General features: G+C 35.1%; 1 protein-coding gene across 5 annotated transcripts in view; it reads left to right on the top strand.

Moving 5' to 3' along the window:
- Positions 1 to 25880, top strand: part of LOC120540810 (lysine-specific demethylase 2B) — a 93045-nt gene that overhangs the window by 51735 nt on the left and 15430 nt on the right. For all 5 annotated transcript variants that reach the window (XM_039771878.1, XM_039771876.1, XM_039771877.1 and 2 more), the window contains 2 exons: positions 18 to 463; positions 7612 to 7698. In XM_039771878.1, coding sequence (XP_039627812.1) covers positions 18 to 463; positions 7612 to 7698 — 533 coding nt within the window. The remainder of the gene's footprint in view (positions 1 to 17; positions 464 to 7611; positions 7699 to 25880) is intronic.

Genomic DNA, 25880 nt, shown 5'->3' with positions numbered 1-25880 from the left:
CCTGTTTATATACTTAGATGCAGAGAGAAAGCAAAGCACCGAGAGTTTCTCTTCAGATTCTCGACTAGAAATGGATGAAGAATCCTGTGACACTCCGGTGAAAGAAGAATGTGCTGATGGCCTGGAGAAGTGTGACAAGTCCTCAATAGATGGACCACATTCTCCTGGTAGTGTGCTTCCTGAAACAAAAGACAAGAAAATTAAGCCTACTCCTACACGGCACTTAAAGCGAACACTGTCCAACGAGTCTGACGACAGCACAAAGTCAAATACAGCCATGGATTTTCCAAAAACTCCGTCAGGTTCCCCAGTTTCTGAAACCTCAAACAAATGGACTCATTTGACAGAGTTTGAACTGAAAGGCTTGAAGGCACTGGTGGAGAAGCTTGAATCTTTACCAGAGAATAAAATGTGTGTTCCTGAAGGCATTGAGGATCCCCAGGCTTTGTTAGAAGATATGAAGGTGGGTAGAGATTGGGCAAAGTTTCTTAAGTGCTAATGCAGAAGATATCGAGAGTGATTTTGAAATGGTAGGAAATGTTTCAGTATATTAGTGTTTTTTGGGTTGTCAGCAATGATTTATTGCTCTGCTGAAGGTTGGATTTTTTGAGGTCATCTTATTAGATCAAAACATAGAAATGATAATCTCATCTTTCTTACTACATGGCACATCCGATTTTACTGACTTGAATTATTTTCATCAGGACTATGGAGAGTTTTATTTCATGCATTGGATGAGGTATGATTTGTATGCAGGGTCCTGAGTCATGTTGAAATGGAAAAAAGCAATTGTGATGTTGAAAATGGTATAATATGACATATATAATAAATGAATAGAAGAAGAAGAAATAATGGCACATATTATTGAACCAAGGCGGTTACAATTATAATAGGCCTAAATGGGTACCTGGCTACATGTGACTGGCAGTTAAAACATTCCAAGGTGTGATGGTTAGATTAGTCGAAAGTGTCAGACAACAATTTCCACAGTTTAATTTAATACTCTGCTATAAAAAAATCATGGCAAAATAATTTGACATGTTACTTCACTTGTTATTAAACTTTTTTTTTTTTTTGTTAAACTGTTTGTATGGTACCTGTAACCTTTTACACAAGTGTGATCTACTGGACATTCCTTGCATATTCAACCACGAAACCAGAACAAATTTGTGTCAAAACCTAGGAGTTGTATGTTAGTGGCGTCATAAACAAAGGAACTTATCAGCATAGTATGGGCTTACTTTGCCCTTATTAGCTGTGGAGGCAGGATGCCTGTTCTCATTATTCCAATGCTTTCTGTCTCATCTTCTCTGTCATCTTTGCTTTCATCTGTCTAATACTGTTGTTCTATTCTAGCTCGCAGGGAGCTGTTGCTTCTGCCACCTACTCTATGTATTTTTACTGTTCCTTTAGCAGAAGTCGTCTTATGTATTTTCTTTTGGAGTAAGAGGCCAACTTTAAATGGGCAACTAAGTAACTTATAAAAAAAAACACCAGTAAGAGTGCTACCCACTTTTGGCTTTTATATACTGTACCTCACATCCCTGATCCATTGCTATGCAATACAAAGGCCTAGATCCTCAGGACTTCTTCTGGGCTGCCTGCTATTTCAGTTGTCCAGCAAGCCCTCACTATACCCCCACTTTGGATAACAATAATACCATTTACTTGAAACAGTGTTGAGGTTTAGTTACTTGAAACCCATTAACTGTGCATCTAAAAATGTGATGCCATTCATGAATACAAATAGCCTTACACTTCTGGATACCAAAACCCCATGATTATCGTTGTTATGTCCTTATTAAAATATCTGTGAATCTTCTAAGATGTTGGACAATGGTCATCTCTGGTATGATACACTTGCTCCTAGTAACTGGCCTTCTTGTGGCCCTCCTTCCGTTTACTACTTTCTTTAGGATTGACTGAAAACTGAAAATGCTGGAGTAAAATAATTATAATATTTTATGACTGAATACTGAAAATAACCCACATTACATATACACATTTTTTTGTCATTGTTTAGGCTGATTAAAGAATTATACTATTATCCATGCAGAGTTTCACTTATAGAAACCAGCCAGCTAATGCATTAAAGTGAGCAAGAGTGAAACATTAATTAGCAAAACTGTCTTAACAGTTCTGTATATTTTCTTTAAAAACACATGGTGCTTTTCCATGTGCTTTGCAACTAAACGCCATCTCCTATTTTTAGTTTGCTGTGTTCTTGGGCTATGGGACAGATGGGAAATATTGGTTTCCCAGTAAAAATGTGACATGAACCCCATTAAAGTAGTAGTTTCCAGTGGATCAGTTGAAAATCAGTGAAAACAGTGCTCCCTAAATTAACTGAATTGTGGTGTAACACTGATCTGTCACCTTATTCAGTAATATACAGTAAAAATGAATGACCAAGTTAGCTAGAAGTGACATTTTTGTGGTCAAATTGTTTTAGGTGGGATAAGATTCACACTTAATGGTTTAGTTTGCTTTTTATTGTGACCAAAAAATACAACTGGAGCTTATCTTTAATTGCTTTATTGTGCAGACTAAGCAAATCAACAGAAACCTTGCGTTCCTCCCAAAAAACTGACCAGAAATTCACGTGAACAGAATGAAGTGGGAAGATGTGATAAAAATCCCAATAACACTTTAATGCAGCATTTGTCTCTGACTTTCTTTCTTTGGTCCCTCTCAGTTATGTTCAACAAACACTTTTCTTCCTTGGCATTATTGTGGCCAATGTGGCACTGGTCGTTTACAGGAAATCCCCTAAATCCACTTTTCAATAACTTGGTTGTTCTTGAACCCCGTTTTGAGATTAATAGGTCATCCAGCTATAGTGTCAAAAAGTGAATACTTGCTGCTTGGATAGTTGGGAGGTGGGTAGCTGGTCACTGGTGATATGGGAATGTTTTATTCTGTTAGCCTTTTACTGTTTACCCTGTGGTTAAGTTGACCTGCCATATTCCCATTCCTTTTTTTCTTTTTAACTCACCTCACAGGGCTGGTGTAATTGAGGGTGTGGAGTTTTCTTTTACCTATTTGTTTTAAAATAAGTGTAATCGCTCACTTTTTGTATTTTTAACTTTTGTTACGTTTTGTATAATTTGAGGAACTGTATAACTGCATGGTTTCAGATATACAGTATATGCGTATAACCTTAATCAGGCTTATTTAGAAAAGGCAGTTCAGTACACTGCTACCCAACTGTTAGTGGACCATGATTTAGCTCTGTCCTTTTTTAAGGTTTTTTGTGAGTTCTCCAATTTAGCTATCTTTTTATGTAGATGGTGATTTGTTTATATTCTCTTTTTAAGGTTGTCTTTTAGTTTTTAGTTTACTTTTTTCTGTTAAATTTGCCATGATTAAGATATATTATGTTTTTTAATTATTGGTTCTTTTAATTTTATTCATTATCATTTTTTTGGTAATCAGTAATCATTGATACTTTAGTATAGTGCCAAGCAAATGCCATGAGTGTACCTTAGAATGTTTATTTGAATTTACAAAATAAACATGTGAGTCAACATACACTTACTTATTCTTCTTCCCAGTAAACTGCTTCACCATGTATCATTTTCTGCATTAATGAGAAGATAATTCAGAATAAAAGTTTTTTTTCTTTCCCTGCTAAACACCTGTAACTGAATGAAATGTGACAGAATCAAATGCTGCCATTTGCAGCATATATCGAAGATATTTGAAGGAGACTGATAAGTGTGGGGCATTTTGCAACACAAATGTGCTGTGTGTTTTGCACAGTGATATTATCCATGTGTTTTAGATTTTAAATATTAAAATGTTTTTTTGAAAATGACCATACCTATTTCACTTTTAACTGCTAATGTAAGCAAGAGGTATGGGAATTGTATATGTACTGTATTTATTGATTAATTCATTGTAACAGATGTTTTATTTAACAGTAAATACTTGTACAGTTTTAATAGCAAACTTTTTTTTTACTTTAATCAGGTAGTCAGTTTAATTTATTCTATTTAAATTCTTTATTTCACTTATGAGCCCAATATGCTGTATAATTCTTCAACCACTTAATGTAATTCAGGGTTGCAGGGAGTTGGAGTCTATCCCGGCAGCACTAGGTACAATGCTGGAAAAAGCCTTGGACAGGTTAGTAGTCAATCACAAGGCCCACTCACCCACACACAATCCATGCTTACACAGGGTGTGTTTGGAATTGCCAGTCACCTTCAACAGCATGTTTTTTGAGTTGTGGAAGAATACCCATCCAGATAATAGGGCAAATGTGTATGTCCATACAGGACACTGGATGTTTAAGTTAGCCACGCTATCCACTATGCCACCTTACAATTACAAATAAAATGTGAAAACAGATGTGCAAAATAAACACAAGCATAAATAGAGAAACATTGTGGCATATACAGTATATAGCATTAATATGTGTATGTGTGTGTGTATATATATGTATGTATGTATGTATGTATGTATGTATGTATGTATGTATACATGCATTTACAGGGTGTGCTAGAAGTCCAAATTCAAAGTATATTATAATTTCAGTTACTGTAGAAAAGGTATTTCATTGGACAGGTAATTTTGCTCAGCGCTGCAGGGATTCTTAACATTATTATCAAAAATTAGAGTTTACTGCTGAGACATGCTTTAATTAGTTCTCCCCTATGTGTGACATTTTCTCATATACTCAGCCTGTGGTCCTAATTAGAATAATTTCCTTTTCTGTTGAAATTTATTTTAAATTAAAACTATTAGAATTAAATCTCAAAGGATATTTCTCCTTTTACTGGAAAAGCAGTTTCTTTTTTTCTATTCTAAACATAATGCAGGGCTTTTGTGAGTTTTAAAAAACACATTTTTACCTAAAAACTAAATTATTTTATAACTGATGATGTTTCACCTAATCATCAAGATGTTGAGGAGTTGAAATAAATTTGCAAGTATTAAAATTAAAATTAATTAATTAATTTAACTATTCATTTGTAAGTATTACAGCTGCTTATATTTTTAAGCAGTTGGTATTCTTTGGAATTCTAGCTACTCAAATGATACAGTTCATAACAAGGCATTTGGAAGGAGGATGAGTTGAGGATGAGTTGACTGAAGTGGCAAGATGATGCAGTGGGTAGCGGTGGTATCTCATGGATCCAGTATGTGGGGTTTGAATTCCTTGCCTGAGTGTTGTCCATATAGTTGTTTAAAAATGACTTGCAAGTTAAACTGGACTAGTTTACACTGAGATATACTCAAGAGGTTCTCGAGAGGTTCTGAGACACCACTAGCACATCATAGCAGTGCCCTCATTCTTCTACACAGTATTTTAGTGTAGTGGATAAAGTCAGCCTAACCTAGTATCATATATATTTATTTGAGTTTAGAAAATGGGTAGATAAAAAAATCTGTGTGCGCACAAAAATATTATAACTTAAGTAGTAGAAAATAGTTATTTTATTATTTCTGCCATAAAGAATTAGAACATATGATACAATCAATTTTAAGAACACCAATGATTTTACACAGAAATTACTTATTCATATAGTCCTATTTTTTAATCTGAATATTCCATTACTTGACCCTCATAGTTGGCTAGTTTAGAATTTCCAGTAGACCTAGTGTGCATCTTTTGAATTTGGGAGAAAACCTAAGTAGCAGTATGAAGACCATGTAGATACTGGGTAATGTACAAATCCATAGTGACTGAGGCCATTGTACCAAGTTCTGTGAGCTGTGAAACAGAAAGGCCATCCACTTTTCCATTATTCTACCCATCAGCAGCATGGACGTTGACTAGTTTCCTTACAAAGATAACAGTACAATATCAAATTTCTATTGTGAAACTAACTACAATACAAGTAGAAACCAGAATGCATGATCAGACAATGGCAAGAACATGGAAAAAACACACATGAATAGAAAATAATGCATCTGCACAAAAAATTTAAATATGAAGCAGTTGTCGATTTTAACACACAATAAAAACACAGTAAAATAAGAAGTATAATCAGTGTAAGAGAGATTGTAGAACAGTTATGTGTGTAAAAGAAACGATGATCTTCATCTTTAAGTGACATAATAAATTTAGGGAATTTAATGAGTAGACCACAGGAGTAGAAGACCAGAAGCTGAGAATCACATGTACTAAATGAACCTGTCTGATGAGGCTTTGGGATTGTGAAAAGATTTATGTCAGAAGAAAATGTGTGTAAGTGAGTAGGTATTCTGGGCTATTGGAGCTCACAGATGTTTATACAGGAGCCTGTAAATAAGAAGGGGTATTAGAGTTTTAATTAGATTGTTGTTTTGGACTATATGGGGCTATTCTGAATTTGTTATTGTCCTTTGAAATATTGTGAAGAAAGCCCTGAAGCCTCACCTGAAGTATCCAAGGACCGTGCATTTCATGGAGGTACGCATTTACAGCTGCATTGTCTATTTTATTGTATTGATTGTATTGCTTTAGTAGCTAGAGTAATAACCTTTTGAGTAATTTTCCCTGATCCTCAAAAATAATGTAACAGTAAATCTAATTTAGGCAGAAAATAAAAGCTTCATAATTAATATAAAATTATGTTTGCAGCAAATTATGATTACAATAATTCACCAAATATTCTTGATATTGAATTGTCGGCGAAGGTTCTTCTCAATAAAGTACTTTGATTAAAAATAATACAATGAAACCTTCCCTCATGCTGGTATTTATTTCATATGGAGGATTTTTAGCTGTTGCATAAATAGATCTGTGCCAGCCAGGTATACATTTTTACATCTAAAATAACACAATAAAAATGATATTTTAATATAGTCTCTGCAAACTATGCACAGTTCCTCAGCTCCTCCCACCCATCAGCATCAGAGTGCATGTTTCACATGTTAATTTTTCATGACTCTCATCTGTCCTGCTGCTCTGCACTGTAAAACAAGTTGTAAGAGTGCAGCCTCAGAATAAAAAAACAAAAAACTGCAATTGATAGTTAAGCTAGCAGGCACTATTTGCATAATGCTGAACAGATGAATTTACAAACAGGAATGCAGGCAGCTCACACATTTTTAAGATGGCTTAAGTAGAGATAGTAATCTGTGACACATCATCCTAGGTTCAAAAGCATCTCCATCCGTAACCGAGAATCTCACACTTTCCTATTCCAAAGCAACTAACTGGTTTTCTTTTTCAGATATCATTTATCCTATTATTTATTTATATTATATTATTTATTATTATATTTATCCTAATTTCTGAATAGCTTATAAAATGGTGTCTTGTTTTTATTTGTTTTACCAAATAGATGGCCCAGTTATTTTAAATAACTGAAAGAAAAAATAGAAATTTTAGTAATTTTATTTAATCATATTTTATGTGATGATATATTTTAAGTTTGTTTTCACTTCCATACATTTTGATAAGTTGGAAAAAATAAGAATGAATGTCTACATGCCTTTTTTCTATCTTTTGGTTGAAAATGTAATTAATCATCCTAGTTAAACTGACTTTAGATTCACTCCTTCAAGTTTCAGTTATTTTATTTACTAAAACTTTAACTTGAACAAGAACATTGCTTTTGGAAATAATGGCAAATGTGTCTGATAATAATTCTTTTTTTTTTCTCATTCGGTTAACAGGTAGTTTTGAAAGAGCATAGTGAAGATGATGCAAACCTTGCCATTACAGGAGTGCCTGTTGTTTGCTGGCCCAAAAAAACTGCTAAGGTAATAATCCACTTCATCAACACATTAAACACAGTAAATATTTCTGTAACATGTAATCCCACACTTCATCACAAGCATGCTTCTTAATTTGCACAGACTCTTCTTAAAAGATGGACATCCACACAGGGGCAAGACTGTGGTCTTATAGCATACTGTATGTAAGTGACCCATTTAAAAGATGATGCACCACACAATGGAAAGTGTTTTTTTATCGAGAGCACAGACTCACAACTGATCTGTGAGCATAGGAGATGGAGTAAACCACACCTGTTTTGCTGATAAAATGTTAAACGTGGGTTGACATCAATTCCCTGAAATACAGCACCAAATTGGAAAAGGTCAAGTATGATAATAGTTGTGCAGGACATACACACAGCTTTTTAATTCAAATGCTCTTTCAAGCACTTTGTTATAACTTGCCTTTACTATAACACCTTGAATTTATTATTCAGTGCTAGTAACACGTTTATATGTATTATGTTAGGACAAACTAAACTGACAGTTCTACAAGATATGTTAAAGAACTTGTGAGACAATACTTTTTTGGGTATAATCAGCTGATGAGAACTGATTGATAATATACTGCACTTCTTTTTCAATGGACTTTAAAAAAGACTATTAGTAATTTCTTATTAGTAATTGCCTCCCCAAACAGTGGTTTAGTCTGTCCAGTGCCCAATGCTGATAAGACAGACAGATAAGACAGATGATTTAGACAATGAAAACATGTTGTATAGCTGTTTTTCTCCTTCCCCATGCTCTACAATCATTTAACGATGCCTTATTGAAATCTTAACCCATGTAAATGCTTTGTGCCTATTTTCAGTGAAGAGAAGTGCTTAAATATAAATATAAGTTATCATTTTAACATATCAGTAAAAGATCTTTAAATTAACTGTCAGTTTTTATATTGGACATTTAATATGAACATTGTTCATGAAGGGTGCAAGACTTTTCTCTTGGTCATAGCCATATTAGTTAAAAAAAAGCACAATATTAAAATCACATCTAGCAAACTATATGGTTTTCAGAACTTTGGTAATGTTTTAAAGTACAATGTCCTTTTGTCATTTTGGACAACCTGAACGAATTTAGAGGAATAATAATGAATGATGCTAATTTGCTAGGAAATTATGATAATAGAATAAGAGTAGTTTGATATTTTCTTATGGCTCTGGAGTGTTTTTTGCAACTCTAGGCTTGGTCATTACCTCAATAGTCTAATTTTCTATCCACATAATAAATTCCTTTTTAGATCATTCAAATTTGTTTTGGAGAGTGAGTGTGTGCACACTAAAATAGATTGTTGCTCCTTCCAGGGTTAGCTCCTGCCTTTCGCCCATATCTGCTAAAATAGTTTTGGCTCTTACAAATCTAAACTAGACTAAATAGGTTCAAAAATTGATTGTTGGATAGACAATTATGTAGCAGCAGATTTGAGTTCAAAGGTGGGAAGCAGGAATGGTAAAGGTATGCTGAGTATGTTTTGTACAGTGTTAATTTATTTGTCAGAGTTTTCACATCAATATATATTTCCATTTTCCATCCACCCATCCATCCATTATTCAAACACTGTAACCTAACTATAGAGTCACGGAGACCCCAGCCAACACAGGGCGCAAGGCAGGAAACAAACCCCAGGCAGGGCACCAGCCCACCGCAGGATGTCCATTTTATTAAGGGATATTGTACAAATGTAAAACGGTAGCCCTTAACATTTTATAAGCAATTGTAGTGTGCCTTTTTTAACTGGAAAAAATAATAGTAAAAGAAATAAATAAATACAGGGAAATTGTTTTTTGTTTTTTTTTGGTGGATGGCACTGTGGCAATTTTGGCACTGCTGCCTCATGGCCCTACTGGGTTTGAATCCTGTTGTAGTCACTGGCCATGTGGATTGTGCACTTCCCTCTAGTAAAATTTTTTTATGCTCATGCATGACTATCTTAAAGACAAAGATGTTAGGAGTTATGAATGAATAGTAATGTATAACAGAATTTAACTCTTAAACCACCTAAAATATATCTTTTATGCCAAAGATAATTTAAGCAAATTTATCATCCTATCTTCTTATCCTCCTTTCTGTCAGCTTTTTTTTTTTTACAATAACTATGATAAATAACATCTTTCATGTTTGTTTGTTTTTAACCAGTGTTTGTGTAAATTTAGCTTAATGTACCTAGTTGAATGTGGCGCTTATGTGCTGGTTGTTAATCTCCAGTATTAGAAACAGCATTCAAAACACCTTTAGAGTTGAATATTGCTATTGGGAATATTGCTGGGAGACACAGATGTGTACTTCAGTAGGAAGAACACTATTTGAATTGAAATTCTTTAATGTATACTCCCTCCCCAACACTACTAAAGTGTAAGTTCAGCACTATATTACCAGCTCTTTTTTAATTTCACAGTTCTTAGGTTTTTGCTTTTTTATTATGTCAGATTACAGATGTGATTATTATTGATTTTACTTGAAGTGCCAAACCTCATTTACTTTTCTTGCCTCATCTCATGTTTGCAAATGGAAAAATAACACTGCTATAATAAGGTGCCCTTTGGCGGCTGCAACACATTGCATACTTAGTAAAAAGTAATTCCTCGTTATCTGAATGTGCACATCATGGCTTGGACATGCATTTAAGTATAGAGAGTCAAATCAAAATGACGACCAAAGGGCAACAATTCCTCTAGCAGACTTAAATAGTTTGAAACAACCTTGCAACATATGCCAGTGATGCTTTTAATCCCTTTTAGCATGGTGCTGTATTTATTGGTACAGACTAGTTATATACCCTATCATAAAAAGTATATGTGCATTAGATATGATGATAACATTATTTATTATTGATGTTCTAAAAGCTCTAATGTTCAGTATGACATCAAAATGTTTAGGTGAAAAAGTCATTTACTAAAACTTTATTCTATATAGCATCCTGAACAGAGCAAACCATTGCAACTTACTTCACATACTGTAGCAGACAAGATTTCTACTGAAATCAAAGCAAATTGTCAAACATTATTTTATATAGAATCTTGCGCAAATCACACTGTATCACAAGACACTTTACAGAGCATGCAAGAATGCCATTGCATACAAAAAGAAAGTGCAGTCACAATTTGCAGACATTTCCCATAAAAGGGTTAAGGAATGCTGATGTCAGTCCAGACAACATTATGCTCTTAAAGCAAGTATCTATTTTAAAGGAAAATTGAGAAACAGCCAAACACCATCAACTATAAGTAAAAGTGTTTAAAAAAGAGAAAGACATGGCAGTACAAGATGAATAATGATTTCAAAGCCTTATTTTTTACATTGGAGGACATGTTCAGATTTAGGTGGTTTGGGTGCTCACCACAGACCGTTAACGTATTTGACGCAGGCTAAACAGGAACTGCACACATGCCAATCTTGTACATAGATGGACAGTCACATTTTCTTATCATCATGGCAGGACATGAATATATCTTGTGATTTTTAGATGCAAGTGTTGTAAAAAAAAATGCTTCTTTGTGTCAACAAGGTGTGGTTTTGGTAAAATAAGATATAAGCTCCAAAAAGAACGTTTTATTTCATCTATCTTTGAACCTCTTAAGTCCAGTCCAGAAGAATGCGTGTGATAGGGCTTATACCAACAGCATTAAATGCAAAGCAGGAACCAAGCCTGGACAGGATGCCAGTCCATTGTAGGAATGCAAGATCAGGATAGACTTTAACTGTTTAAAATGTTATACAGTTTATATATTTTGTAAAAACAAGCAGGTTACATTGCTCTGGGTCACATAGTGAAACGAAGTTGGTAATACTGACAACCTTTTTAAAGATCTATGTATAAACATCTGCACCATGTATCTGTATGGAGTAAATTTAAATACCTTAAAGTAACTGAATAAAGACAAAATATTGCAAAAGAAAAATGTAAAGTCTTGCTCAGTTTCATCGTGAAAGGTAAACAAGATGCAGCAAAAACAGAAACCTAAGAGAACAAGATGCCATGCTTAGGGGCATGACTGAATTGTTTCTACATTGTGCTACACATACAGTACAGAGGTAGGAAAAATAACAAAAACACCTCTCAATATACAGTAAGGGCTTTGATATTAATTAGAGAGACCACCATTTGGCATCAGATCCGCTTCAGTCATTCTAGGGATACTGCCATCTAAATCCTGAACTGTAGCAGCATATTGCACCTTAAAGTCTTTAAAGGATGAATTAGGTGGAAATCTTTTTTCTCCAGAACTTTCCATAAAGGTTCAGTGTTGCTTTGATCTGGTAATTGGGGAGGCCATGCGAGGCATTAAAGTGTCTCCCAGAACCACTCTTTGAATTAGTTTAGCATGATGTATGCTGCATTATCATTCTGCAATAGTGGAACAACATGAGGAAGCAGTGTTTGCACCATAGATTGCAACTGGTCTGATTAACTGCCCTCAGTATTTTTTGGTCGTTTTATGACCATGAAGACCAGTGAGTGGATTACACCCACAAGATGACTTCCCATTCCATTACACATCCTGTACCATTCTTAATGTTTTAGCAACACCCATCATTTCTTAAAGGCAACCTTTGGCTTTCTCAAGACATAAGCAGTTTTAGATGCACGGAAACAGGGTGGAAGATAAATTATCAGGACATGTGACTGTGCTTCATAAACACATGCCTTTATGCAATGGCAGTTTACAAATGGCAGCACTGATATAAACTTCATCCTTGAGGGCTAAATATTTTTTCCGCAAAACATAGTTTCTGAAAAGCAGTGTTTTCACACAGAGATCAACATAAAAATGTCTGTTGCTGCATGCTGCGGCTGCCAGTTTGCCAAGAATGTGTGGCAGACTTGCTGCCCGGCTGTATTCACGTGGCTGGGGCGGCGGCTGCAGTAGCAGCGGTCACGGTCGCAGTGCATTGCCATCTGATTTCTCCCTCTTACCACTGTTAAGTGGCAGTCCTCCTGGCAAACATTGCTGTAGGTGTGTCAACTGAAGTCGGAACTTTTATCACTTTTATCAAAATCGTAATCCAGCAAGTCGTAGTCCAGTTTAGAGATAATAGGCAAAACTTCATCCAGGGAGTATTTTGCTTTACGCATTCGCTTTGATCTCTCGCCATTATGTCAGTGCCATTTTTGCTTTTGTTTGCACTTTACTACTCATACGAGTGCAGAAAATCTCAGTCAAACCAATGAAGTTAACTTTCCTTCTAGCAACGAGAGTCCAACTAAAACATAACGGTTTGTTTTGGCACAGTTTACAGTTGATTACCATCATCAACTCCTCCTTTTGACAAAAGTTGACATCAGCCCTGAAATCGTTAAGCTTTGTGAGGCTCATGAATTAGCATTTTTGTTGAGATTGGGTCACAGAGGTGTTAATTTTTGAGGCATTTATTTACTGTTGTTGAGGGATGTGTCTGACCTTATCAGTGAACTTCAAGTTATGACCACTCTTTCTCTTTACGGATGTATTTTGTCCACTTTTAGTATATACTGTCATTTTTTTTTTTTTTTAAGTCGGGTTCCCATAGAATTATAAGCATTTTGAATTCTATCACTTGTAGGGATGCTGCTGAATTCTGAATTATTTTGTGTACAGTTAAAGGTAATTACATATTCTTTCTGGTAATCTTGGAGTGTGAGTACTTATAATAGCAGTGGTTGCCAGTTGTTTTGCCCTGGCTATTTTCTTGTATCTGTGTAGCAATGACTTGTGTTATGTAATTTCCTGCTGCAAATAAATTTCTTTCTAAGATAATGAAGTGTACCTAACATAACCTAAATATTATTATTATTTGCAGTATTTGTGACCTACCTACCTGTAATTTGAGTACTGATTGGCATCATGGGAACTCTGTTGTGTCATACTACTTTTAAAAAAAGCTCACATACTAATTTCCTGTTTATTTGACCTCACTTATAACTGACAAATGCTACTGACAATACATTTATTAGGACACAGCCTTGCAGCTAGATTTGTAGTTGGAACGTAATTACGTCACGGTCAATCCCCATTTCCATGCAGTGTGTCCATTCTTTTGTCCACTCCGTATATCTGACAGTAGTGACATTTCTACTACATGTACATTCATCGTCATCATTTTCTGACCGCTTATGTTGGGTCACAGGAACCAGGAACCAACACTGGACTGGGTGCCCAGTTACTAATGGCTAGAATGTCACCGTGGCTTCGTTACACTAATTGGCTATTTTTGGAATGCAAGTATTTTTCTAAATATGACATGAGCTTTTTGTGAATACATTGTCAAGTATATAATACGAAGAAATTATGGTTTCATCATTGCAGTTTCTCCCGTGATATTATATTGCGTTTTGTCGATTTGACAATTGTCACAACTTTGTATGCGATAACAAAAATATAGGAATGCCATTTTTGTGAAAAGCACGGCAATGCGCTTGCTGATCTGAGTGGCACGAGGCCGTGTGGGAGGAGAGACGCACGTTTCCCGTTTTCCCTTAACGCAGACCAGGGCTCAAGCAATCGATTCCAGAGCGATGGATCGCTTACATGATGAAAAGCGGCAAATTCGCCAGCTGGACCTTTTATTTGCAAAATGTTATTGTTAGCCATCGTTTGGCAGCCAGATGCGATGAACGGTTCACATGCGTCTGACCCCCTTCCCCCAATCTCTCTCGTTTTAGCGCGCCCTCTCTTTTAGGCTCCTCCCCATTCTCCTCCAATTCTTGGTGCCTATCCTTGTTGGACGGCGCGTTTTTACGAGCGCTGCGTAGCTTGGGATTGGTTGGCCATAAGGGGCCTTCTTCCTGGCTCGTGCTCATGAATATTCAAAAGAGGTCCCCCCACCCGCTTTCTAGCTGAGTAACTGCCTCCTCTTGTGTAGCGAGGAGGTCTACTTACATTACAACAGCTTCTCTGTCTCCAGCCATGTCAGTTTGAGAAAGAAATGGCCATGTCACTGAGTGCAGATGATGAGGACTATGAATCGGAGGGCGATCAGGTTAGATTACAGCCGTCGTTTTCTTGTTTCCTGGCTCCTCTCCAGCTCTTGTTTACTTGCGTTATTTTACACTTCCTTAAAGCACGCTGTAGAGAGAAAGGCTTCACCGTCCCTTCCTGTTCAAGGAGGGGGGGTAGTGTGTATGTGTAGGGGGATGCGTGAATGCAGCGAGGAAGAGGGCAAGGCCGGGCAAAGCAAGGCTAGAATCGCTTGTCTTAACTCCATCCAAGAGCTTGGGGGGGGGGTAACTAATCTGGCCGGCCAGTTGTGTTGTTTTGCCTTTTCGAGTCCTTAAATACTTAGTGGGATACTCCGACTTGTTCGTGTCCGTTGAATTTATCGGGCATCAGCATTCCTACAACTGTGTGGGAACCAGCTCTGCTTCACCCACGCGATTCTATGCCCACAAAAAAAGATGGTTACAGAAAATGAAAGCACAAAAGGCAGGTACAGCAGTAGCCCCCTCCTCCTTCATGTGTCAGCTCATTGGAGACGGAATGTCAGAAGGCGGTCTTTTTAAAAAGCAACTGGACTTCTGATTGTGTCCCGGACGGGCGAAACTCTCTTTGTGTGGTGGGAAAAAAGAAGTGTCCTTCCTTCATCAAATCATCTAAAAAGGTTTTAAAAAGATGATCCCCCACAGTCCAATTTATTCTAATTTAAGTGAACCAAACTTAATCCACAATCCTGGGCCAAGCCTGGAGTAAGGGGTCCCTGAGGAGGTAGTTTCAAGAACACTTGCTAGGAAACTTGCGCTGTATATCTTTAGCTGTCTGAAGGAATTTTTTTTTTTGATTACTTTGGAAATTTGCTGCTGTTCAGCTTTCTTCAGTATCTTGAACATTTGGGTATTATAATGTCTCCTGTTTCATTTCTGTTTCTGTGTGATATTTAATCTCCCTCAGTCACTTAATTTTGTTTGGAGTTTATTTAGTATCCTTTTTCTTCACATTTGGGTGAGCTATTAAATCTTTGTATATATTTTAGAACTAAACTAAACACAGTATTCTAGTAGTACTTCTTTCCCAATAACACAAGGAGTCACTAGGAAGCAAAACCAGGTTAAGGGTCTAGTTCCTGTTTTTTCTATCACCTTCCCAATTATAACCTACAATACTGAAGGTTGAGTCACTTATGCCTTGATTATATTAAACTAAAGTAACTGATAATTTGCTTATGTAGCCTCGTTGAAGACCTTCAGAAGAGTATTGTGGTGTTTAAAGAGTTCTTTTTGCTGTTTTTTTTTCTTTGTAATTTTTTTTTTTTTAATTTCAAGATGTTTTTTTCTTTTAGTGCAATACTAGTTTCTTCTAGCTTTTTTGATATTTGTTTATGTAGTTTCTTGTTGCAAATTCAAGTTTGCAAGTCAAATTGAACTTAATAATCAACTTGGGTAGGTGTATTTTGTTTCTAGTATTGTACGTTTTCCCCCTGTATTACATAAAAACATAATTGACTAGCATTAAAAGCAAATTGTTTTCCCCCTGTCTGTTGGTCTGAATGATGACATGGGCTGCCTGTTTGTATCAGAAGCAAATCAAACCGTGAACATTTTTCTGTCCTTCTCAATTAGTTTTTGAGAATGAAATTGAATTCAGAATAAAACAGAAACCTGACTAAGCTTGTCGCCTTCTGGTTTCTGGTGCTACTGGGAAAAGTGACTTTAGACTCGCATTTTTTTTTCATGAGATGTATTTTATAGCTCAAAACCTCCCATTATCAGTACTCGCTCTTCCCAGATCAGGATTGCTGGTTTTGGAGCATCTAGCATCTAGTGAAACATCTAGTCAGTTCTAAATTTATTTTGTGCAGTCCCTTATGTCTGAATTTGTCCTGATCTTTATGGATTTAACTGATAGTGGGTATCTAATAATCAACTTAGTGGCATTTGCAATTGTACACATTTTATTTTGTTTTTATCTACAGTAGAAAGATAGTCCTAGTTAAGTCATTACAGTGTAAAATTGCCAATTAGCTTTGATTGATGTGTATATAAAAAAATATGAACCAAGAGGAAATTAAAGGTATTTTATTTTTATTCAGTGCATAAATTGTCATTATATTAGTTAACTTAGTCCTGAGTGTTTACATGTTTAAATTATTTTAACGTAATTTTATCAGCGCCGCCTTCAGTTTTTGCCAGTTTAAAAAATTTTCCATACCTTATTACAGTGTTGTGTAGCTTCAGTTATTTATGCACTCAGAAGGATCAACTGCCTGCCATGTGACACTGGATATTGCTTTATTTCTAGTGCACATCCCCTTTCTATGAAAGAATAATGTCACTTTCCAACTTGGATGATGTCATAAAGAGAGTGGTTAGTATTAAATGTTTTGCAGCTAAATTGTACATTGATATCGTAACTTTATATTTTTTAATTCCTTATATTAAACTTTATATTATACACTGCAGAGGATATTGTATATTATCTGTTTATCTCAATTTAAAAAAAACAGTATCAACATAAATGGAAAAAGTCCTCTATCCATCTATTCACTTCCCTAACCTTCTTATTCAAGGAGTGAGTTGTGAGACAGGCGCGCCTATCCCAGTAATCATTTGGGAGCAAGACAAGAACAACACCTGGATATGTCACCAGCCCATCACAGGTGAATTCATACATGCATACACACTAGGGGCTATTTAATAATGCCAATCCACCTAACCTCCATGTCTTAGGATTGTGGAAGGAAGCCGTAGCACCAGGTCAAAACCGAATAAAACAGTAAATTCATAAAAAGATAAAATCTTCTTTACAAAAGAAAAGAAAATTGGAAGTCTAATATATAGTCTGCATATACAGTTAAACATTTGATGAGTGAGGTAGCTAGAGCAGACCCTCCCCTTGTCTGTTAGCCTCTCGACAAATGCCATTAAATACTTCGGCCATGTTTAATGTCTTTTTCCTTTATGTGTTTTCAGTAATGTCTCTAATATAGCATTTTTACTTGGAGAAATCATATTGTTATATAGTTTACGTAATATGCATGTTTTTTCCATAAGTGCTAGGTGAGTGGTGATTTCATTCCTCAAACACCACACTGTCTTGTTTTAAATATATATGAAATATGAAAAGGTGCATGAAAAGTCATCACAAGTAGCTTATATGTCTTTGACTGTGCCATATCCATGTATATTGAGAGCATAATCTCACATGTTGGTTAGGATAAAGGTAATGTAGAAACATTTTAAACAAGTGTTATCCCAAACATTTTTTTTAAAAGAGACCTATTAAGTTCTAAATACTGTACATATATGCAAACATTGTGCTGCTAAAATTAAATATATAATATTTATTCTATAAATTGCTGGTTGGTACCTGATTTTGTGTTGGTTATTCATAAGGACCGACTGGTAACTTTATTGTGTGGAGTATTTGTTGTGTTTTTTTTGGTTTTTTTTCCCCTCTGTCCACTAGAAACTTTGTTAGGTTTAACTGAAACATCTCACATCCCACAAGCCTTTTTATTTTACCTTACCATTATTTTGTGCTTTTTGGACTGAAAATGGCACAGCTTTAATTGTTGGCTGACCATTCTCAGCTTTAGTTACTTGGTAAAATCTTTTTGATGAGGAATTGTCCTTTTTGCTCTGTTGACTAAGCTTCTTCGTCTGAAGTATCTCTGGTGTGAACAAATCAAATACCACATTAATGACACATATTAAGTGCTCTCACTTCTAATAGTTTAAGCTGTTAAATGTGACTGCATATCATAAATCAGTAAGATCATTGATAAAAGTTTTATAAAATGATTTAAACCATTTGCAACTGTCAGGCTAACTGCTATTCCCTGTCTGTGTTATATGAGGACAGGATTCTCTGGTCCTGTGCCTGTGATGAGTGTTTGAGGCTGCTTGAATGGAAATTTGGTTTTAGAAAAGATTTGTGACATCCTTACCTTTTTTGAGGAAAAGTAAACTAAAATGAAATATTCCTGTTGGTGAACTCAAAATATGATAAAAACCAAGCACAACTTTTAAAAAAACATTTTTTGTACACTACAAGACTGTTGATTGTGGTTGTGCTGTGTCATATTGAAAACAATAATGAAAAACAAAGTCCCTGCAGGCTATGGCGGCCTATTACTGACTTTTAGCGAATAATCATTGCAGTACTAAAAAAATTCTTAAATGTTTTTTGTATGGTGATTGAGGAATTGTACTTTGTCAGTTGTTATCTTAAGTAAAAAAAAAAAAAATAAAAATATATGAAATAAATTGCAACTGGCAACATGGACTCGGAGCTAAATCAATTGTATGTATTTATGCATAAGACACAAGTTGAATTTAATGATTCATCTTTGTTGAATTGTATTTACACATTATGTAATACACTGTAGAAGGAAATTTAGTATTCATGTATAAATACAGTTGAAATTTTTTTAATTTGTTTTTTTAGGTTTGTTAGCATTTCTGTTTTGTTCAGGTTACCTGGTATGTAGTCACTGGTTATTTTTGCTTGAAAGTATCAAGTTACTTTATTGTTTTCTATTGCAAAGCATATGGCACTGAGTGTAGTTATGTTTACTGAGTTTTTTACTTTATTCATGGTACTGTCTTCGTGGGATCAAAAGATAAGTATATTTGTTGTGTTTCTGATGATCCACTTTAATTGAATTTTGCACAAGCAAGGTTTACAGTGTGACAAATCTGGAATGACTTCTAACAAAGATGAGTCTTCACATCTGACACAGTCCTGATTTATTTAAAACCTTCAGTATTTTAATTATTGCTGTTGTGTACCAGACCTTGTTCACTGTGCCATTTTACAGCTTGTACAGAACATTTCGCAGCCTGGTGCTGACCTGCTATGCCTTTTGAGCTCACAGTGGCTTTAATGGTCAGCTCAATTATTTTAAGAATATTGTTTTCTTGAGCTATGCTTTAACATCTATCTCTTTGTCACATTAGCAGACTACATTAAAAAAATGAGTTTTCTAAGTCACTGGGCCTCCGTATTGTGTTAATTGGATATATCAGAAGTACTTCAAATCAAAGTATTTTTCTTTATACAATATTTTATTTTTTAAATCGGGGGCTAATATTCGTTCACTTGCCAGTTTAAATTCAGTAAATGCCAGAAGTGATTCCACTCCATTGGGCCCTTGAGTAAAACCCTTAACTTGCAATTGCTCCATCCTGCATATGGCGTTAACCTGCATCCAGTCCTGCAAACGGGTCCTCCAGCTTGCAGGGAAAATTTGGGGGTTGGTGGCACTCCAGCCATTATTTAAAAAAAAAAAAACACACACACTGTTCCTTTCCATTTAAGCTAGTGAGTTGCTGAGTTGTCACCTGTTGCATGGCTGCACTTGATCCTGAGTTAGTTCCTCATGTGGTGAATATTTCAGTGTGCTGTATTAGTCTGTGCTCCCAACTGCCCTTCTCCTTCCTGAGGTGCTTACTGTTTAACATTCTACATACAGTTTTTGGTGATGATGGTGTGAAAGAGGTTGCAGTAGAACTCTGTATCAAAACGCTATTTGGTAACATTATAGAGAGCTGAGTTAAAGTTGACTCATTCAAAAGTAAAAATCTCAAATCCCCATTGCCATCAAAACCTAAAATTAGTACGGCCTCCGTATATAGTGGGTTTTAAGAAATACCTACAAACAAAAAAAAAAAAAAAAAAGGAAAAGCTACTAATTGCTTTTACTCACTCAAAAGCGCTGTTGTGTTCTCTTCCTATCCATTCTATTCTATTCAAATGTGACTTGCTTCCATCAGTTTATGATTTGTTGTTTTTATTTTCTTCCTCTTTTTTTCTTTTAAGAAGTGCTTAATGCTGATCATTGATTGATATTGGCAACTCAATAATGATATGTAGATAGACAGCAGTATTGGCTTTTCCAAAATTGCAAGGCTATGCAATGTAATGTATTCCGTTATTTGGATTGCTGCATGTGACATCCTCAGTCCAATGAAGCATTTGACAGTGCTGTGTGATATTTTGTCCTGTTTTTAGCTGCACTTGTTTCACCAAGTGGAACTCTTTCGCAACCCCCCCACCAAGTCTTTGGAGCAGGCTTGATTCATTATTGGGGAAACCCTCTGCTCTTAATATGCTTTCTGTAGATCATTAGAATCTTAAAAGAGTTAAACTGTGTCCCAATGCCAGAAAGGTTGAGAAACAGTACTCTGAGGGAGACACTCTAATCCAGTGAGTCAATTTAAGTTGATATCCCAAAATGGTGGGGGGTTGGGGCTGGGGGGCAAAAAAAAAACCAAAACAACAATGCAGTGGTTGCTACCGTTTGATTACATGCCGTGTTTGTTGGTGCTCTTCTATAAAATGTGAAAGTCCACGGTGGCTGATGGAAATTGTAGTTTCTACTTTAGCATTTGCATAAGGTTGTAAATAAGAAGGGAATGGGGGAGTATTATACATTAAATACCTTTTTTACTGGATTAGTTGTATGAAATAGACTGTTGAATTTCACCAAACTTTGCTCCTGCACACACTTTTCATTTCCATAAACCAGCATGCCCCATTTTTTTTTTTCGTGCGATTACTAGCAGGTTTGTGGCAAAACAAAGGGTTCTCAATGCAGTGTGTCCTACTAGATACAGCATAACTAATGGAAAATGTCAAAAAAAAAAGCCAAAAAACTCTTGGCTAAGTTTGTTTTTTCTTCAGTGTCACCCCATTTTAGTCATATCCGTCTAGGCATTTTTGAGAGTTTTTGGTATTTTTTCTATTGTGGGAGATTTGTTTTACTTCTAGATACTTGTATATCAAACATGTCTTTTCTTGGTGAGAACCTACTGCCATAGATGTTGCATCCTAACAAAATTTCATCTTGGCCAACCCGGAAGCAGTGTTTTCATTGATGATTGAGTCAACTTTGCAGCGTTGCTCAGTATTTTACAGTTGTGTTCTGTGGAGCACCAGAAATAACATGAAATTTATTTGCTTCAAAGTGTCAAAAGCTATAGATGCAAGTTATCATCTGAAGATATAAGAGCTGTTCTCTGTTCTCAGTGAATGGAGCGGATGGAATTTCCTGTAAACTACAGTCAGTTAATGAAAACTGCCTCACTAGAGGTAAATATCCGTATATAAGTAAACAACATGCCTGTAGCTCTTTTGCATCACGTTTTCTATTAGGTAAAATTTTGAAATGTTAATTACACAATGGAGTGGCCACATTGTCCATGCCTGTCTTTGGGGTTCCCCTCGCAAAAACTGGAGAATATGCATCCATGATTGTTTGGAGCTTTGAAGTGTCACTGCAGTTAATCTTCTCCTCCTTCGTCTGTTCCCACTTCTATGTGGGTTTGATGTCACAGGTTTTGCCATGATTTTTATGGCCGGATGGCTTTCCTTATTCCATCCCTTCTCCATTTATCCAATGTTGGGGCTGGCTTCAAAATGGATGTTGGGTTTTGGCTAATGAGATCAATAAAAAAGAAAAAGAATAAATGGAAACTGTCCATTTGTAACTTCTTCCAGTTTGCTTTCAAACAAATCGGAACATTTTCCATACTCCATGACCGATCTAGAAAAGCATTTTCTTAAGTAACACAAAAAATTATAAATATGTATCATTATAAAGTGATAGCTTATTTGTCAGATTACTTAAAAATCCAAAAAATGCATTTTTTTGAGTGTTTGGTTCATTTGCAGTTAAATTTTTGACAACCACAATATGAGATACAATAAACTGACAGTGGCAGTACAATATAATCAAGTATGGATGGAGAGGATGGAATGAAATGTAAAGGCCAACTGGACTGTTTTAAAAGTGGCAAAGACTTCCAAAAACAAAATGTACGCAAAATGTATATGACTATGCATTCTTCTGATACGTGTACACTCCTAAGACATGATTGAACAACTGGGAATATTGCTGGCTCTAGTATTAGACTTGTTCATTGAGTCTGAAGGATTTTTTTTTTTCTTTCTTTCATGTTTCCTCTGGTGCTCCATACACTGGCATTGTAAATTGCGTTTTTAAATAAATAAGTAATGCAATAATGCTTCACTTAAGAGCATGCGTTTGTGAAGCTAATAAATGTATGTCACATTTGTGAAAAATAAAATAAACCCAAAGACCATATTTGAATTTTTTTTATGGCCTCTACTGTGAAAGGGCTATCTTACTGACTTTATTGGACTTGAGCATTTAAAGTCTTTTTCCAATGATTTTTGTATTAGCTATTTTTAATATATACAGAGATGCCTACAAATACTTAGACCTGCATAATCATGTTAGTGGCATCTAATATTTTTTCATGCCTAAAAATCCTTTTTAAACATTTTTGTTCATTTTAGCCTTTAGAATTTTGGATTTGCAGATAAGATTTGTTGACCTATTCCATACTTGATAAATTATTGCCTTTGCTTTGTTATTTTGTGGATAACCCAATGGCTAACAAAGTAAGCAGTGCAAGCCTATCATAATGCTTCTTCTATGTGTTGTGTGTGAATTTGTGTGTATATGAATATATATCCATATGTAAAATGTTCGTCATTAAAAATATGTACTGTATTTCTACACATATTCAAATACTAATGGAGTATTCTGAATGTTATATGGGTGCTTTCATACAAGGTACATGACATAAACATCATTTATAAAAACAAATTATGTAGTATTTATGTAAATTATGTAGTAAACAAATTACTACATTGCATACATTTGTCTAGTTGTGGCATTGAGGGTAAATAAGTAAAATATGTATACTTATGTTTGATCGTCTTTATTTGTACACTTTTTTCTAGGGAACCAGGCCAAATAAGTGAGAACTTTGTTATAATTTGAGCTTTACAGCCTGATGAAAATATGTGAATACTTCACCTCTTTCATGAATACAATTAAACACTTAATGAAAAACATACCTTTTCAGAAAATTGATTGGCCTTTCTACTCCTCTACTCTCTTAGTTGTATGTGGATACTCTGACCATATTAAGTGTCAACTAGCTATATAGTTTTTTTAGACTGCTGGCATTCCACTAGCATAGTTCTACAGTCAGTCCCCAAGGTTGCTGTATTCTACTTTAAAATATTGTTTTCTGTCATTAAAGGTGTACTTTCTTAGTAATTGCTTAGATGAATTTTACATTGTTAAATTGATATTTTTTAAGCTCTTTGAATAAAGCCATCAATGAATTGATTAATAGTGGTTAAATAATTACTCTTCTTAACAGTACAGCATTTCATTCATTAGTTTGTAACATTTTGAAAAATACATAGACTGTTCTAGTTTATAGGAAAGAAAAAAAAATACTGGAATTACTGTACTTGTTTCAGTCCCAGGCCCCCAGTTAAAGAAACCCGAAGTAACAAAAATTGGTTTAATCTTCTGTACAATAAGTTTGACCGGTCATGAACAGTTTGGCTTGGATTTATCCTGTACCAGTTCCTGTAGCAGCACCTACAGCTTGAGATTTGCACTTTACCACTGTAGAATGTATGTGCAAGAGGTATCCTCGTCAAGAGTTGTTTGGTTATGCAGAATGGCAATGATCTAAAACACCCAAATAGGTTAGTGTTAGAAAGTCTGATGGAAAAAGAAATTAAAAGTTTTAGTATCGCTCTAGTTAAAGGTCAAATTTAAACCATGGATAAGGTGTGGGGAGAACATGAAATAGGGAATATCTGGTTGAAAATAAAGAAGTTTTACTGAGTTAAAGTACTTATATAGGAGTGGGCCAAAAAATATCCACGGCACTGTGTAACAATGATCAAACATCACTGGAAATGTCATTACTGCTACTGACAGTGATGCAGTGAGTTTTGATGTATGTAGTATGTATTGAATCATAGTGTTCATTTAAATTTTTGCACAGAAAATTGGTTGTTAGGATATTTTTATTTATGTATCCGTTCACTTTTATTTAATTTTGGGTTATGGTGGAAGATCAAATAACAAAAATGTGTTTAAACTCCTAGATACTTCAGCAGCTCAATAGGAAATCTGAAACTGTGCTAAGAAGTCGGGAGGGAGTCATGTGATCCTCCACTCCCTGCAATCCTATTAAGATGCATCAATTGCGTTTGATAGATGTGGCATGCTTTCTTACTTGACATTTGTGTTTTGTGAAGCTGGCCTAAAGAAGACTGATAGATTCAAGCCCCTATATTGGAGAGTGATGTTTTATTGTCTTTATAACTCATTTGAAAGAGTACAAATCAGTGCGTATTCATGTCTTAAGTGCATAACACCTGGTAATATACCTGAAGTACAGACTATACTAGATATGGCAAGAGAATATGCACACACACATTTTGTGCAAAAGCTTCTATGGAAGCCTACTTTCTACTAATGGCAAAAACCTGTATATTTCTGCACAGATTAGGTATATACAGTGTGGATTTGCCAAATTAAACTTGTTTTTCAAAGCCCATTGTTTTCTAAAAATGTAAAAAAAATACCTTGCCTGCATTGGTCATTTTACTTTGTAAGTAATAGGGCATGAATATTGATCGCTGTCTTGCGATTATACACAAATTATAAAATAGTTTATGCATGTAAGTTTTGTAAAAATGAACGTATTAGGAGATTCAGGTCTTTTTAAAAGAAAACTAGCTACGTCCGCACTAAACACAATAAGCTTTCAACCCTGTTGTGTCTTTGAGTTCTTGATGAAAGGTGAATTTAGTGCTGTTTCAATTTTTAGTTTTTAAAAAAAAAAAAAAAAGTTAAAGGATTAATGCTATTTGTGTGAATGTGGTATGAGAAAACTTTACTAAATAAATTACAATATTTTATAAAAATATAGACTATAATATATTACAAGAAACTTTAATATTAAGCAAGCTCCTCAAGAAAGGAGCTCTTGACTAAGCTTGAACACATATTAAATGTTCATTACTGACACTTTTTAATGCTACTAATCTTGAATGAATGTCTTGCCTGGAGCTAGTGAAGATCCACGTCAGCGTAAATCTTTGAAAGGCAAAACAAAGGGTATGTTTCAAGCCGAAAAAATGAAAATGATGAAGAGAGATGCAACTTTTTTTTGTCTGTATAGCCTTCTTTCCTTCCTTCTTTCTATTCACTGCCTTTTCAAATGAATTTGTAAGTATAGAATAAATTTTAATACAATCAGTGTTTTATTAAAAAAAAAAAAAAAAAAGTAAATCTGGGTTCTTATTTACAAGAAGACCTTTCTCTTGCATCTTACTGGTGGCATTGTCTTCATGTTCCACAAAGTTCACTTAAAGATTGCAATAAACCTTTTGAGAAACTTGATGTATATA

Source organism: Polypterus senegalus, chromosome 12 (genome assembly GCF_016835505.1).
Source record: "Polypterus senegalus isolate Bchr_013 chromosome 12, ASM1683550v1, whole genome shotgun sequence".
Classification (NCBI taxonomy): Eukaryota; Metazoa; Chordata; class Cladistia; order Polypteriformes; family Polypteridae; genus Polypterus; species Polypterus senegalus.
The sequence above is the reverse complement of the archived record's forward strand: the minus strand, read 5'-3'. Positions and strand labels throughout refer to the sequence as shown.